Source organism: Xyrauchen texanus, chromosome 35 (genome assembly GCF_025860055.1).
Source record: "Xyrauchen texanus isolate HMW12.3.18 chromosome 35, RBS_HiC_50CHRs, whole genome shotgun sequence".
In the NCBI taxonomy this organism is placed as follows: domain Eukaryota; kingdom Metazoa; phylum Chordata; class Actinopteri; order Cypriniformes; family Catostomidae; genus Xyrauchen; species Xyrauchen texanus.
In genome coordinates this window covers 18,021,219-18,034,461 of record NC_068310.1, presented here as the reverse complement: position 1 = coordinate 18,034,461, position 13,243 = coordinate 18,021,219, and the positions used below count along the sequence as shown (strand labels likewise).

General features: G+C 42.9%; 1 protein-coding gene across 1 annotated transcript in view; it reads left to right on the top strand.

Moving 5' to 3' along the window:
- LOC127628749 (kelch domain-containing protein 8B-like) overlaps window positions 1-13,243 on the top strand; it is a 187,883-nt gene that overhangs the window by 163,271 nt on the left and 11,369 nt on the right. Inside the window, exon 4 of the mRNA XM_052105609.1 lies at window positions 10,837-10,938. Coding sequence (XP_051961569.1) covers window positions 10,837-10,938 — 102 coding nt within the window. The remainder of the gene's footprint in view (window positions 1-10,836; window positions 10,939-13,243) is intronic.

Here is a 13,243-nt window from a genome sequence, read left to right as displayed (position 1 = left end):
TCTTGTGTTGAAGCTGATATGTTGGTGGTATTTTGGTACGATTGTTTTCAGATTGGCTTTGTTAAAGTCCCCGGTCACAATGAACACGGCCTCAGGGTGCGCGGTTTCCTGCTCACTTATACTCCCATACAGTTTACCCCTGAATGAAGAAGAACTTCTACGGAAGTATATTGAGGCCTTTACACACTCCTGTCATCTCTGCTTATTTCAACTCTCTCTTCTGCTCTCATGCCTTACAAGAGCCATCTAGACAAGCAGCTCTGTCTAACACAAACTCCACATGCTCTCCTCTGCACTCTGCAGCAACAGACTGACTGATAGAGTGCAAAGCTCTCGTGGATTAACTCATTGATCTGCTCTAATCAATTCCAGAGAGCATCTCGGCCCATGAGTGTACAATGACTTTCATGGAGATTAAAATGCCACTTTCTTTCCATTGTGCTTGATTTGATACATTTGTGGAAAATACGGTCTATAAGTCAAAAACACTTTGTATAGTTTTTCAATAGTAAGGTACTTTCTCCTGTCCCAGCTTAATATGCAGAGACAACTGCACTGTAAAAGTAGGTTTGCACAGTTACCTTAAGTAGCTGTTTCTGCTTGATCTAACCCTTTAAAATTACTTTTTATGTTGTAACTTAATGTCTTCATGTTGATTTAAGTAATTTAAACGTCTCGGTTCCCTGATGGAGAGAACGAGACGTTGTGTCGATGTACTGACACTAGGGGGTCGATCTTGAGAGCCCCGATCACCTCGGATCTTTTTGAAAAAGCCAATGAAAATTGACAAGTGGATTTTGCATGCTACTCCACCGAACCTACGGGTAGTAAAGGGAACTGGAATGTGGATTCATTCAGGTTTTGTGCTGAGGAGCTGAGACACGGTCCCGGCCATTTCAGCGGCTAGAACAGCGTTGTGGAAAGAGGGACACAACATCTCGTTCCCTCCATCAGGGAACTGAGGTTACAACAGTAACCTCGCTTGACGTTGTGTTGATATAGTGACACTAGGGTTCAGTATGGAAAAACGCAGGTTCAAGCAAGCTGCTTTGTGCGTAATAACAGGTGCATCAGACTGCACGTAAACCTCCCCCAACGCCCCAAAAGACGTCATGTAGTTTTTTTGGGGCCACGCCAGCCGCCCTTTCTCTCTATTTTTTCTCTCCACAGATTATTCGATTCGGCTGGAGCCATCTAACTCTATCATATGCATCGGGGAAGGTGTTCTTTTCCTTTCCTATTCTTTCAGGAAAAGACCCCACGGAGACCACATCCTGCCCAAAAGGGGAGGTCAACGTGTGGCAATACGACACATGGGCTCAGCAGCCGCACATGGAAGAGGCGCAGTGGTAGGTCCAGCCACAAAAGGGGGTACACTACTGTGGAATGTACATCACAGTCTGGTGTCTGTTCCCGCTTCGGAAGAAGGAAAGCCACGACCACAACATGGTCATATTCTCACAATGAAAACATGAGCCATCCACAAACGCTGCCTCAGTGTGCTCGCTGCCAGACACATGTAGCAGTGGCCATGGCCGTCGGAGGCGGAGAGATAATGATCGCACCCAGGAATCACACAAGGTCGGAAATTAATCTTTAAAAAGGACGCATCTTTAAAAAAACGTTCAGTGTCAATGTGTGTGCTCTTTTAAGAAATATATTCTTTTAGCAGAAAATATATGTATATGTTTAAATATATAAATATATATATACCTCTATCTTTGAGAAAAGGCCAATTAGAATTGGCTAACAGAATTTGCATGCCCCTTCCCCTGACATATGGGTATTAAAAGAGGGAAGCGTGTGTCTGTTCAGACAGATTTTTTCTTTGGAGCCAAGGGGTTGTGTTTCAGCGAGCTCTTATAACTCTTATAACTCAGGTCGGGCACGCGGAGCAAGGTAAGTGCTTCGAGCTTCTCCTCAGCACAACCACCTCGGGACGAAGCAACGTGCCCCGACGTGACATTGCCTGCTCCCCCCGCCACGAGGCCGGAACTTGGACACGTGGCTTATGCTTTCCAACCCGTCGCGGTGGATGGCCAGAACCATCCGACTCAGCTACGTGATTCAATTCGCCAGGCGCCCACCCAATTTCAGGGGCGTCCGCTTTACCTTGGTACAGGGCGAAAATGCCTCCATCCTGCATGCGGAGATCGCAACCCTTCTGCACAAGGATGAGATAGAGCCTGTCTCTCCAGCTGAGACAGAGAAGGGATTCTACAGTCCTTACTTCATCGTACCCAAGAAAGGCAGTGGGTTGCAGCCAATCTTGGACCTGCGAGTTCTGAATCGGGCCTTACACAGACTCAAGATACTGATGCAGAGACATATTCTGACATCTGTCCAGCATCAAGATTGGTTTGTGTCGGTAGACCTGAAGGATGCATATTTTCACACCTCAATATTACCCCGTCACAGACCCTTTTTACGGTTTGCTTTCGACAGCCAGGCTCTGAATAGTTCCCCTCGCGGCTTTACGAAAGAGGCAGCTCTTGCCCCGTTAAGGGAAGTGGGTATTCGCATACTCAACTACCTCGATGACTGGCTAATCTTAGCGCACTCTTGACAGTTGCTCTGTGCACACAGGGACCTGGTGCTCAAGCACCTCAGCTGTTTAGGGCTTCAGGTCAACTAGAATAAGAGCAAGCTCTTCCCGGTTCAGAGCATCTCTTTTCTCGGCATGGAGTTAGACTCAGTCTCAATGACAGCGCGCCTCACAAGTGAGCACGTGCAGTCTGTGCTGAACTGCCTGAGTACGTTAAGACCGGGCATAACGGTTCCAATGAAACTATTTCATAGGCTCCTGGGGCATATGGCATCCTCAGTGATGGTCATGTTACTCAGGTTGATGCATATGAGACCGCTTCAGCACTGGCTTCAGACTCTGTGTGGCATACACAGACATACTGTGTGACCCTCACCCCTTCCTGCCATCACTTATTCAGCCCTTGGACAGACCTCTGTTTTCTACTGGCAGGAGTCCCCCTACAGCATGTGTTCAGACATGTCTTAGTTACTACAGAAGCCTCCCAGTTTGGCTGGGGTGCTGTGTGCAATGGGCATGCAGCCTCTGGCTCCTGGATGTGGCCCCGGCTAGGTTGGCACATCAACTGCCTAGAGTTGCTGGCTGTATTTCTTGCCCTAAGCAGATTTCTGCCATTGATCCACAGCAAGCACGTGTTGATTTACTTCCGCGGTACGGTCCCCCTGTTGGTGTTTCAGTATTGTGCCATTTTTACATCGACACAACGTTGAGTGAGTGACAGAAGGGGAACATCTCGGTCGTAACCTCCGTTCCCTGATGAAGGTAACAAGACGTTGTGTCCCTCTTACCACAACACTGTACTAAGCCGCTGGCCTGGATATTACTCTCAGCTTCTCAGCTCCAAACCTGTCTGAACAGACGCACGCTTCCCTCCTTATATACCCATATGTCTGGGGGAGGGCCATGCAAATTCTGTTCGCCAATTCTCATTGGCCTTTTCTCAAAGACAGAGGTTACCGAGGCTCTCAAGAAAGATCCCTAGTGTCACTACATTGATAGAACATCTCGATCCCTCCATCAGGGAATGGAGGTTACAAAAGTAACCGAGAATTTCTTTACATGAAAGAAATTCATACGGGTTTGGAATGACATGAGGGTGAGTAAATTATGACTTTTTTGTGTCAACTATCCCTTTAATGCAGAACATACATGAATCCCTAAAAATATTTTTTTTGCACTAAAGAAATCATCTAAGTAAAATATGCATGGCCCAACTCTAAACCAGTGCAAATTTCGGCATCTTAAACTGGACTGTGGGTTAGTGAAAAAGACTGGTGAGGCCTCGCGGCAGGGGGGAGCAGGCAACGTCACGTCGGGGAGCGTTGCTTCGTCCCGATTTTCAAAAAATACTTTTTTCACCAATTTGGAACGCCCAATTCATCCCAAAGAGAGAGGCTGCCATCACTGTGCACACACGCTAAATAAACCGAGAGATTTAAGTGTGACTTTGTGATATAAAGCCTTGGAGTGTGATAGTGTTATCTATGACCTCTCACCCTATTTCTGCTCCATTCGCTTCTCTCCACACACATTATACACATTGTATATTGAGTCACTGGCAATTTCAAACAATTTATCTTATGAAAGAGCAGTAGGAGCTGGAAATTGTAGCAGCTTAACTGTTTCTCTTTTCTTCCTCCCTCCAAATATTTTCCTCTCTGAATCTGCCTTGCATTTACATTATGAGTGTGCTGCTTTCTGTTACGTTGAGCTTTCCTGTACCTATTGAGATTCTTACTTGTCTTGCTTCTCCAAAAAAATGTTTACTGGTCACGCTGGGGTCACTACAATTCATTGACTACTTGCACGCTTTGCCTTGTTGTTGTTGTGTGTGTGTGTGTGTGTGTGTGTGTTTGTGTGCATGCGTGCGTGCGTGCGTGCGTGCGCGTGCGCGCACGCGCGTGTATGTGAGTGTATGTGAGTGGTGACATTTTGTCAGAGGAAAACAGCTTATAAATCATACTAAATTATGTTTTCTGTGAGGGTTAGGTTTAGGGGTAGGGCTAGGGCTAGGGGACAGAATATATAGTGTGTACAGGATAAAAACCATTATGTATATGGAAAGTCCCAATAAAACATGGAAACACAACGTGTGTGTGTGTGTGTGTGTGTGTGTGAGCGTGTATTTATCACTTCGTGGGGACCAAATGTCCCCATAAGGATAGTAAAACCCGAAATTTTAGACCTTGTGGGGACATTTTGTCGGTCCCCATGAGGAAAACAGCTTATAAATCATACTAAATTATGTTTTCTGAAAATTTAAAAATGCAGAAAGTTTTCTTTGAGGTTTAGGTTTAGGGGTAGGGTTAGGTTTAGGGGATAGAATATAAAGTTTGTACAGTATAAAAACCATTATGTCTATGGAAAGTCCCCATAAAACATGGAAACACATCATGTGTGTGTGTGTGTGTGTGTGTTTGTGTTAGAGAGAAGGTACAGGCATAAAGAGGGAAAGCTCTTTCCCCCATCTTTGATCTTTTATTATCGTATTACAATCGTATTATTAATATTTGTGTCCCTGTAGTCTCAAATATATTTTTTCTTTTATTCAAAGAGTCTGGATCCTGCTGTTATATTGTGTATAAATCAAATAATATAGTAGATCAAGTCCATAATTCTATGTACACTGTAAAAATACATTTTAGATTTATGAATTTCAATTTCATAAAATGTGTTTAAATTGAACTGCTTAAACTTTATTAAAATGAAAATAAAAAAAGATGTATTCATTTAATTTTGTTAAAGATTATGCAATTCAATTTGATGGAATTTTGTTATGAAACTGAAATGTGTAAATCTTAAAAATATGCTCAAATAAATATTTTTTTTCAGTATAGGTCTATTAAACTCCCAAATAAAAATTTATGTCAGTGAAAGACATAATCCACCAAAGATAAGAAGCCAGTAATGCCTAATAAATAGGCCATATCCTATACTATGTTTCCCCCAAGGTCCACTTACAGTATAATGTCAATATTTTTGGCACCAAATAACATCAGAATTTAGTTTTTTTTTTTAACCATTTTTCACCCCCTCTCTGACCTTTAGAATTACAAGTGTCATTCTTGCTTCTGGTAAAATACACATCAATCCGAGTGGCATGACCGCACTGAGGATGCCATATGCCCCTGGAGCCTTTGAAATACACAAAAGTGTAAAGAAATCTCTTAAACTTATGTCACTGTACGGGCTAAGTTACTAAACACTAAATTGGTCATATGTTATTATATTCATCAGTTTGGGGTCACTAAGTTTTCATTCAGTCTTTCTGGACTGAAAGGAAAAAGTGGTAACATGAAATTGTTACCTTAGAATCTATTTCTACTGGATCTAACACTGAAAATGACTCATGTTTAACGTAAATTGTTTAGGTTAAAATAGACATGGGTAAGCATTTTGACTTCGATACCACATGAAACACATTTCAAAGTTATCTGACAAAATATTTTTTAAAGTGTTTTACATTGTGTTTTTATTTCAAAAGATAAAGGAAATTTAAATGTCTCATTATATATTACCCATTAAAGTGTTAAGAGAGTGTCATGATGTGCAGATCACCTTGAGAACAATGCTATTAGCTCAGAGGAAGGACAAGTAAGAGCAGGTGAGGGCACAGTGGCCAATAGAGGGGGTTTTTTCAACAGAGAATCTAGCGCTCTTTTATGTGAGGTCACCAGAAATGAGAAAAGAATGGATGAAATGAAAGATGGTGAAGAGCTTAAAGAACATAATAGCTGAAAGAGATGGCATATGGCTTGAAGGTTACCAGGAAGAAAGGAAATTGAGTGAATGGTTTTGAAGTACACGAAAAATCTAAACATCAGGGATGGAGACAGAGAGAGTGAGTGAAGAAGACATTTATTGGAACGTCTGAGAAAAGTGATGTCATAAATTTGCTCACAGGGAGATGGTATCATGAGCAGAGACAGCTTTGCTGAGTGGTCATGGCATTTTAGGCCAATGAAAAAAGAAATAGAAAGAGTTGATGTTTGGACAAGCAATGGGCAATGATGATTAGCTAGTTGTTCAACAACTGAGGCCTATTCGTTTATGTGTGTGGGGGGGTTGTGGCAGCAAATCAAGTAGCAAAGTGACAGCATACTGTGCAATAGACAGACTGATCACACTGTATTCAGCAACAGTGGGTCGAAAGTTTTTCTGCTGAAATCGGTCTGTGCTTACCGAAATGCATATCACTACCTACCAGTGGCCATAGCTGGAAGTGTAGTTTAATATATGGGCACATGTGAGCTCCAGTTTCCCTGTGAAAAGTCCACAAAGTGGTGCCAAAAGCGAGTTGTTTTTTTAGTTGTGTATGATGTAATACTGTCAAGAGTGCATATTTAATTAACCATATGCCTTAAACCAACCCTAAACCTAACCATCAGGAGAGTATGTAATTTTTGAACAAAAATGCAACCCCCAAATCACACTCACCATTGTTTATGTGTACACAATGACTTCCTGGTTCCCACAGGAACAGAACCCATGTTCTTGTTGTTCCCTGTGCAACATGCTATCAGTAGAGCCAGAGGGAAACATGTTCACTCTTGAATTGATGCAAAAATATCTGATGTTGTATCGTGGTTGTTAATAATTTTAGCTGAATGGGTTGATTTTTGGGTACATGAACTTTTGGAAGCAACATATTGATTGCTGTGTGATCATATATTGGCTTTAGATTTAGATTGAAAAAGAACCCCCTTGGAAAAGTTGTCATCCTGGTTACTGTCGTAACATCCATTCCCTGATGGAGGGAACAAGACAATGTGTCGATATAGTGACACCAGGGGTTTCTCTTGAGAGCCTAAACACATCTGATCTTTGAGAAAACTCTAATGGGAATTGGCGAGTGGATATGCATGCCACTCCCCCGGATATACGGTATGCTCGCAACCACTCATTCAGGTTTTGCACTGAGGAGCATAGACAGTGGGCGATGCTCTGTTTGGAGATAGCCCTCCCTTTCCACTGTCCTCCAAAGCAGACAAAGAGCTGCTCAGAGCATCTAAAGCTCTGCAAGTGTGTGATCCATGTAGATGCGCAACGGGAGGATTCAGCCTCCTCGCGCCTGTATGGAACCTGATGATCAGGTCCTGTTTCCCGAGAGAATTACCGTATTCTGCGTCGTGGTGCGCTGCCCCTCCAGCCTCTCCTGCAAGAAGGAAAGCACCAAACTGACTTAGCATCTCTGGGAGTCTTCATGTCAGGAAGAACACCACTTAGTGAACAAACGCCATTTCAAGGCATACAGGCACCTCGTAGAGAGAGCCCTGACCTGGGTGATTGTGTCTACCACTGCCAGTGGTAGGCCATTTAGGTCTTTTCAGTGGGACCGCCGTTCTCCACCTGAATGACTTGAGGCAGTTCAACACTGACTGCACGTGCTCGCTCGTGAGGCATGTTATCATAAAGACTGAGTCTAAAACAATCCAGAGAAAAGAGATGCTCTGAACCGGGGAGAGCTTGCTCATTTCCCAGTTGACCCAGAGCCCCGAGGTCCCTGTGCGCACACAACAAGTCTCGAGAGTGAGCTAGAATCAGCCAGTCATCGAGATACTTGAGGATGTGAATGCCCACTTCCTTTAACGGGGCAAGGGCTACCTCTTCAACTTTCAAGAAGACACGAGGCGACAGGACAGACTGAAGGTACTGGTACTGGTACATACGGCACTCAAAGGTGGACCATAGAAAGGGCCTGTGCCGAGGTAAAACTGAGATGTGGAAGTACGCGTCCTTCAGGTCTACTGCCGCGAACCAATCTTGATGCCGGACACATGCCAAAATAAGTTTCTGCATTAGCATCTTGAAAGGGAGTCTGTGCAAGGCCTGATTCAGTACTCGTAGGTCCAAGATTGCCCGTAACCCACCGCCTTTCTTTGGCACTATGAAGTAGGGGCTGTAGAACCCTTTCTTCATCTTGGCTGGAGGGACAGGCTCTATCATGTCCTTCTGCAGAAGGGTCATGATCTCCAAACGCAGTACAGCGGCATTCTCGCCGAGGATAGTGAGAGTGGAGGAGCTCAGAGATCGGGTCCGGGCAGTAAAAGGTGCCTGCCAATTTCGTGAGCTCCTCGTGCACCTCCGGGATGAATGGGTCCAAGGCAGGGCACGGCCATGAGCGGCGCTTTGAGCCCAGGAGCCAATCATCAAGCCAAAAGGGTTCAGGGCAGGGTGCAGGGTTCCACTCCAGTATGACACTAGTGACCGCCCAGGCAAGCATGGCCACCATATCTGCGTCGGACTCAGACTGGGCGACAGTCGAGTCCTCTGCATCCAACTGGATCAGATCTCCGTTGCTGCGATCGAGAGCTCATCCTGTTCCTAAGCCCCAAATGAGACATCAAACTCGCCATGTGGCAAGTCGCCCGTCTCATCCCAGAACTCGACCAGGGCAAACGAGTGTACTGGGGAATGGGAGGTCCGTGGGGGATTACCCGGCGGAACCACTCCCATTGGGGTCCCCAAATTGCTCCCAGTGCTAACTGATGTGGCCTCATACGCATAGGTAGAATGACCGGGGTGGGGAGCTGCTGGAGTGGCTTTCCCTCTGAAGAAGGAAAGCCGCGACTGCAACTTTGCCATGGTCATTTTCTCACAGTGAGAACATGATCCATCCATGCACACTGTCTCAGTGTGGGCGCGGCGCATGCAGGTGAGACAGCGATCTTGGCCATCAAAGGCGGTAGCGACAGCAACCAGGAACTAAACACAGATCTTTAAAAAGATGCTCTCCGTCAGTGCCAATCTTTTAGAGAAAATAAACTCTTTTATTGCAAGAATATATACTCTTTTACGCTGTTGAAGAGCCCTGGGGCGTTCTCTGCATTCAATCCGTGCACGAGGGGGAGAAACCATTGTAATGCGCCATGAATCCAACAGCATGCAGAGGTGAATGGACCCGCAGTGGAATTCAACTCTCTGTGAATCAGCCGCTCGGCTCCAAAGAAACAAATCTGAATGAGTGGTTGCGAGCCAGCTCCATTTATACCCATATGTCTGGGGGAGTGGCATGCAAATTCCACTCGCCAATTCCCATTGGTCTTTTTCAAAGATCAGAGGTGTTTGGGGCTCCCAAGAGCAACCCCTAGTGTCACTACAATGTGTCTTGCAATGGTTTTTGCGCACCCTCCTATGAGCGTTGTGTTTATGATGCTGTCATGTTAAAAAGAACATGTTTTAAAAGTGCATCTCAAGACCTTTTTATTCTGTTGCTGTTTTTTAAAGCAAGAGCATGTCTAACGAGAACACACCCTTAAAAAACGCATCATATTGGGGTCCGAAACAGGTGAACACTTTTTTCACACCACAAGAATTTAAAATATAATTAATGTTTTCTAATAGGTTTCTCCGAACACTCCTCCCGTAAGCCTTTGGTCAAACAAACAGACAGATCCAAACCAAACTCATGCCATTGGTTGAGTCAATGTGGTTGTGCTGGGCAAATTGATTCTCAAACAAACAGAGCAATGTTGTGATAGTGCCACAGAGCCAAAGTATTTACACTTTTCTGGAAAATAAACCTACGAATGGCTTATTTACAGCTGTGTCTGCATATTAAGCTGGGATAAAATAAATTATTTGAATATGCCAAAAAAATACATTCTTCACCTTTAAGACAGATTGGTCCAGTGTTTCCCAACCCTGTTATTGGAGCCAAACCAATAGTACACATTTTCTATGTGTCCTTGATGTGACATTTCAGGTCTTTAAATTCTCAACTAATGACTCAACTGGATTAGGTATCAACAATTAGATTTTTAAAATAGGTGTTTACGCATATCCCTTTTACGCATATCCCTAGTTTAGACTGCTTGTAATGTCAGGTCTCAGAGACTGGTAAAGCTTACCTACCCTAAACCTAAACCTAACCCTAAAGAGCTCTCATGCTGCCTTTCTCGGCTGTTTGTTCATCTCTAAAATTGTTTATCAGGCCATCCGTATTGCTCAGAGCAGATCAGCTGTTTGTGAGTGAGACTGAACTCTCTCGGACTCCATTCAGTGGCGGCTTGTTTTGTTTTATTGCAGTCATTATGGTACATTATGTTTCCATGTCAGTTTTAGCCAGTCCCCACATGCTGCCAAAACACAGACAAATGACTGTGAGCAACATGTCCCATCTGGCAAAACTAGAGTGAATCAGAGACATACATGCCGGTTGATTATACAGATTTAAGAAAACTGTAGCACAGTAGGTTTTTCTGTTCTCCCTTATGCCAACCTTGCTGATCCTATGATCTTGGTCTCCTCTCTGATCTTTGGCCTCTTGTGTGTTTGTCACCTGTATATAGGTGCATGGCTGAAAGCCACACGGAGCTGTCGCATGCAAGAAAAGCGAGCAGATTTTGTAGCCGGCTGTCTCGGCGGACGTGTCATCGCTGCGGGGGGACTTGGTAAGTAACCACAGAAAAAACAATGTTGAATAGACTATGGAAATATTCTAGGTTCAACTGAGCTTAGAAAAGCAGGTGTAAGGATTGTCATTTTTCAGAATAACCTGCGGCAAGAACTATATCAAGCAAATGGATTCATTGTGTCAGTGCAGCCATCAGTAAGTGCTGTGCATTAATGTCACTAGCAAAAATAATCTACCTCACTGGACACAATAACTACAAGCCACTTCTGAAAAACTTTGTGAACTCTGTGACCCTCCTTTAGGAAGCAGTTGGGTTAATTGGTATTGGTAAAATTAATAGGAAAACCATTGAATCACAGTTAAAGCATTGTTCACCCAAAAATGAAAATTCTGTCATCATTTACTTACTCTCATGTTGTTCTGTGAATTACACCGAAGAAAGCAACGGCAGATGTCTAGATTTTCAGTTACAGTAATAATGACTTAAAGGGTTAGTTCACACAAAAAATAAAATATATTTATCATAATTTACTCACCCTCATGCTGTTCCAACCTCCTATGATTTACTTGCTTACATGGAACTCAAAAGGAAATGTTATGCAGAATTTTTGTCTCAAGTCACCTTTCGCTTTCATTTGCTTTCATTATATAAAAGTAAATGGTGACTGAGACTAACATTCTTCCTAACAACTCCTTTTATGTTCCACAAAATAAATAAATTCATACAGGTTTGTAATAAAATAAATAAGTGATGACAGAATTTTCATTTTAGGTTGCGTTATCCCTTTAAATTGGGGTCTGTTTATCTCCCAAAGCTATCATATGGTTTCAGAACACTTTAAATATATTGTTGCATAGACCGCTTTTATTATACTTTGCATCCTTTTTGAAGCTTGAAAGCTTCAGTTGCCATTTACTGTAAATGTGTGGAAAAGAGCAACCAGAGCATTCTTCAGAATGGCTCTTTTTACCTTCCACATAAGAAAGTCATATGGATTTAGAATTTAGAATTTTCATTATTAAGTGAAATATCCATTTAACTTCATTGTGAATCTATGTGTGGCATAACCCAATGTTCCTCAGACAGGTATACAATGTGACAAATGATTTGTTAATTTGAGTCTTACACTCCAGTAAAGACACTATTGGTAAAGGCTCTGAATATCTGGCTCAAACACTTTTTGTGAAATCTTTCCAGTCTGTTTGTCTCCGGCTACATTACTGGAGGGAGAGATTTATTCAATAAATGTCAGCTCAAAGAGTGGGCAAGAAATGTCTTCGTCTTCCCAAAAAAATTATATTTAGGGCACAGCATTGCAGATTAAACATGGCACATTTTTATTTCATCTTTTCGCACGTCTAGAAATAGAAAGCATTTCAAGCATCACAGGAGCCAATGGAGGATATTGGTGTGTTTGTTCCTGGGCTGAGCGTCTCTTCATTATTCACAGAGTGTGAGAACTGAGGGCAGGTTGCTCTAAGTGTGTCACATTTAAGCACAGCAGAACTTCCTCCACCTGCTCTCTCTATCCTTTTTAGTTGTTGTTACCTCTTTTTACCCTGTCTCCCCCTCTTGTCTTACTTGCTCATTCAAGTGTGTTTCTTCTTTTCTTTTTTGTCTGTATTTAGTGTTGCTGCTGCTGTTGCTGTTCACTTTCCTGAATCTGGTGTAGACCTGTCATTTATTGCTCTGCTCCAAAACCTAAGCCATCTTTTTACTGCTAATGTAGCACAGAAGCAGCATCTGAAGTGGCATTTAGTAGTATATATATATATGTAAAATACAAAATGATGAAAATAGACATATGAAATGAATGAAAAAATGAAGTTATTCTTAAATATGAAACTAAATTGTGCAATATATAACATGACAACACTAAAGTTTAAGGCTGCTCTGATACTGCATTTCACTTACACAGAGCCAAAGCAGCATCAGAAATGCATTTGATACTAGGGGCTGAGGTGGGTCAGAGCAGGTTAAATTTTGTATGGCTTTTGTGTCTTTACAAAGAATTGTTAGCAGGCTCAGAGCATGCAGTATTTCATACATTTACTGAATTGTAACATCAGTACATTTAATAATGACCGTTAAATAAAAACAGATCAGATGCCTTTAATAAAACATCACTTCACACTTTTCAGTTCTCCTGCTGTGCCTAGGTATTTCATGATTCCCAAGCAGTAGTGTAGTGTCAGCTTGCTTAATAGAAGTTTGGGGTTCTCTGTGTAAATATAGCCATCCTCAGGGACCCTGAGAAGTTTGTGGTAGCCGGTGCACAAGAGTAATTTACTATAGAAACCATTCTCTCCTGCGACATGTTCAGTGTTTATATCTCCTTCCA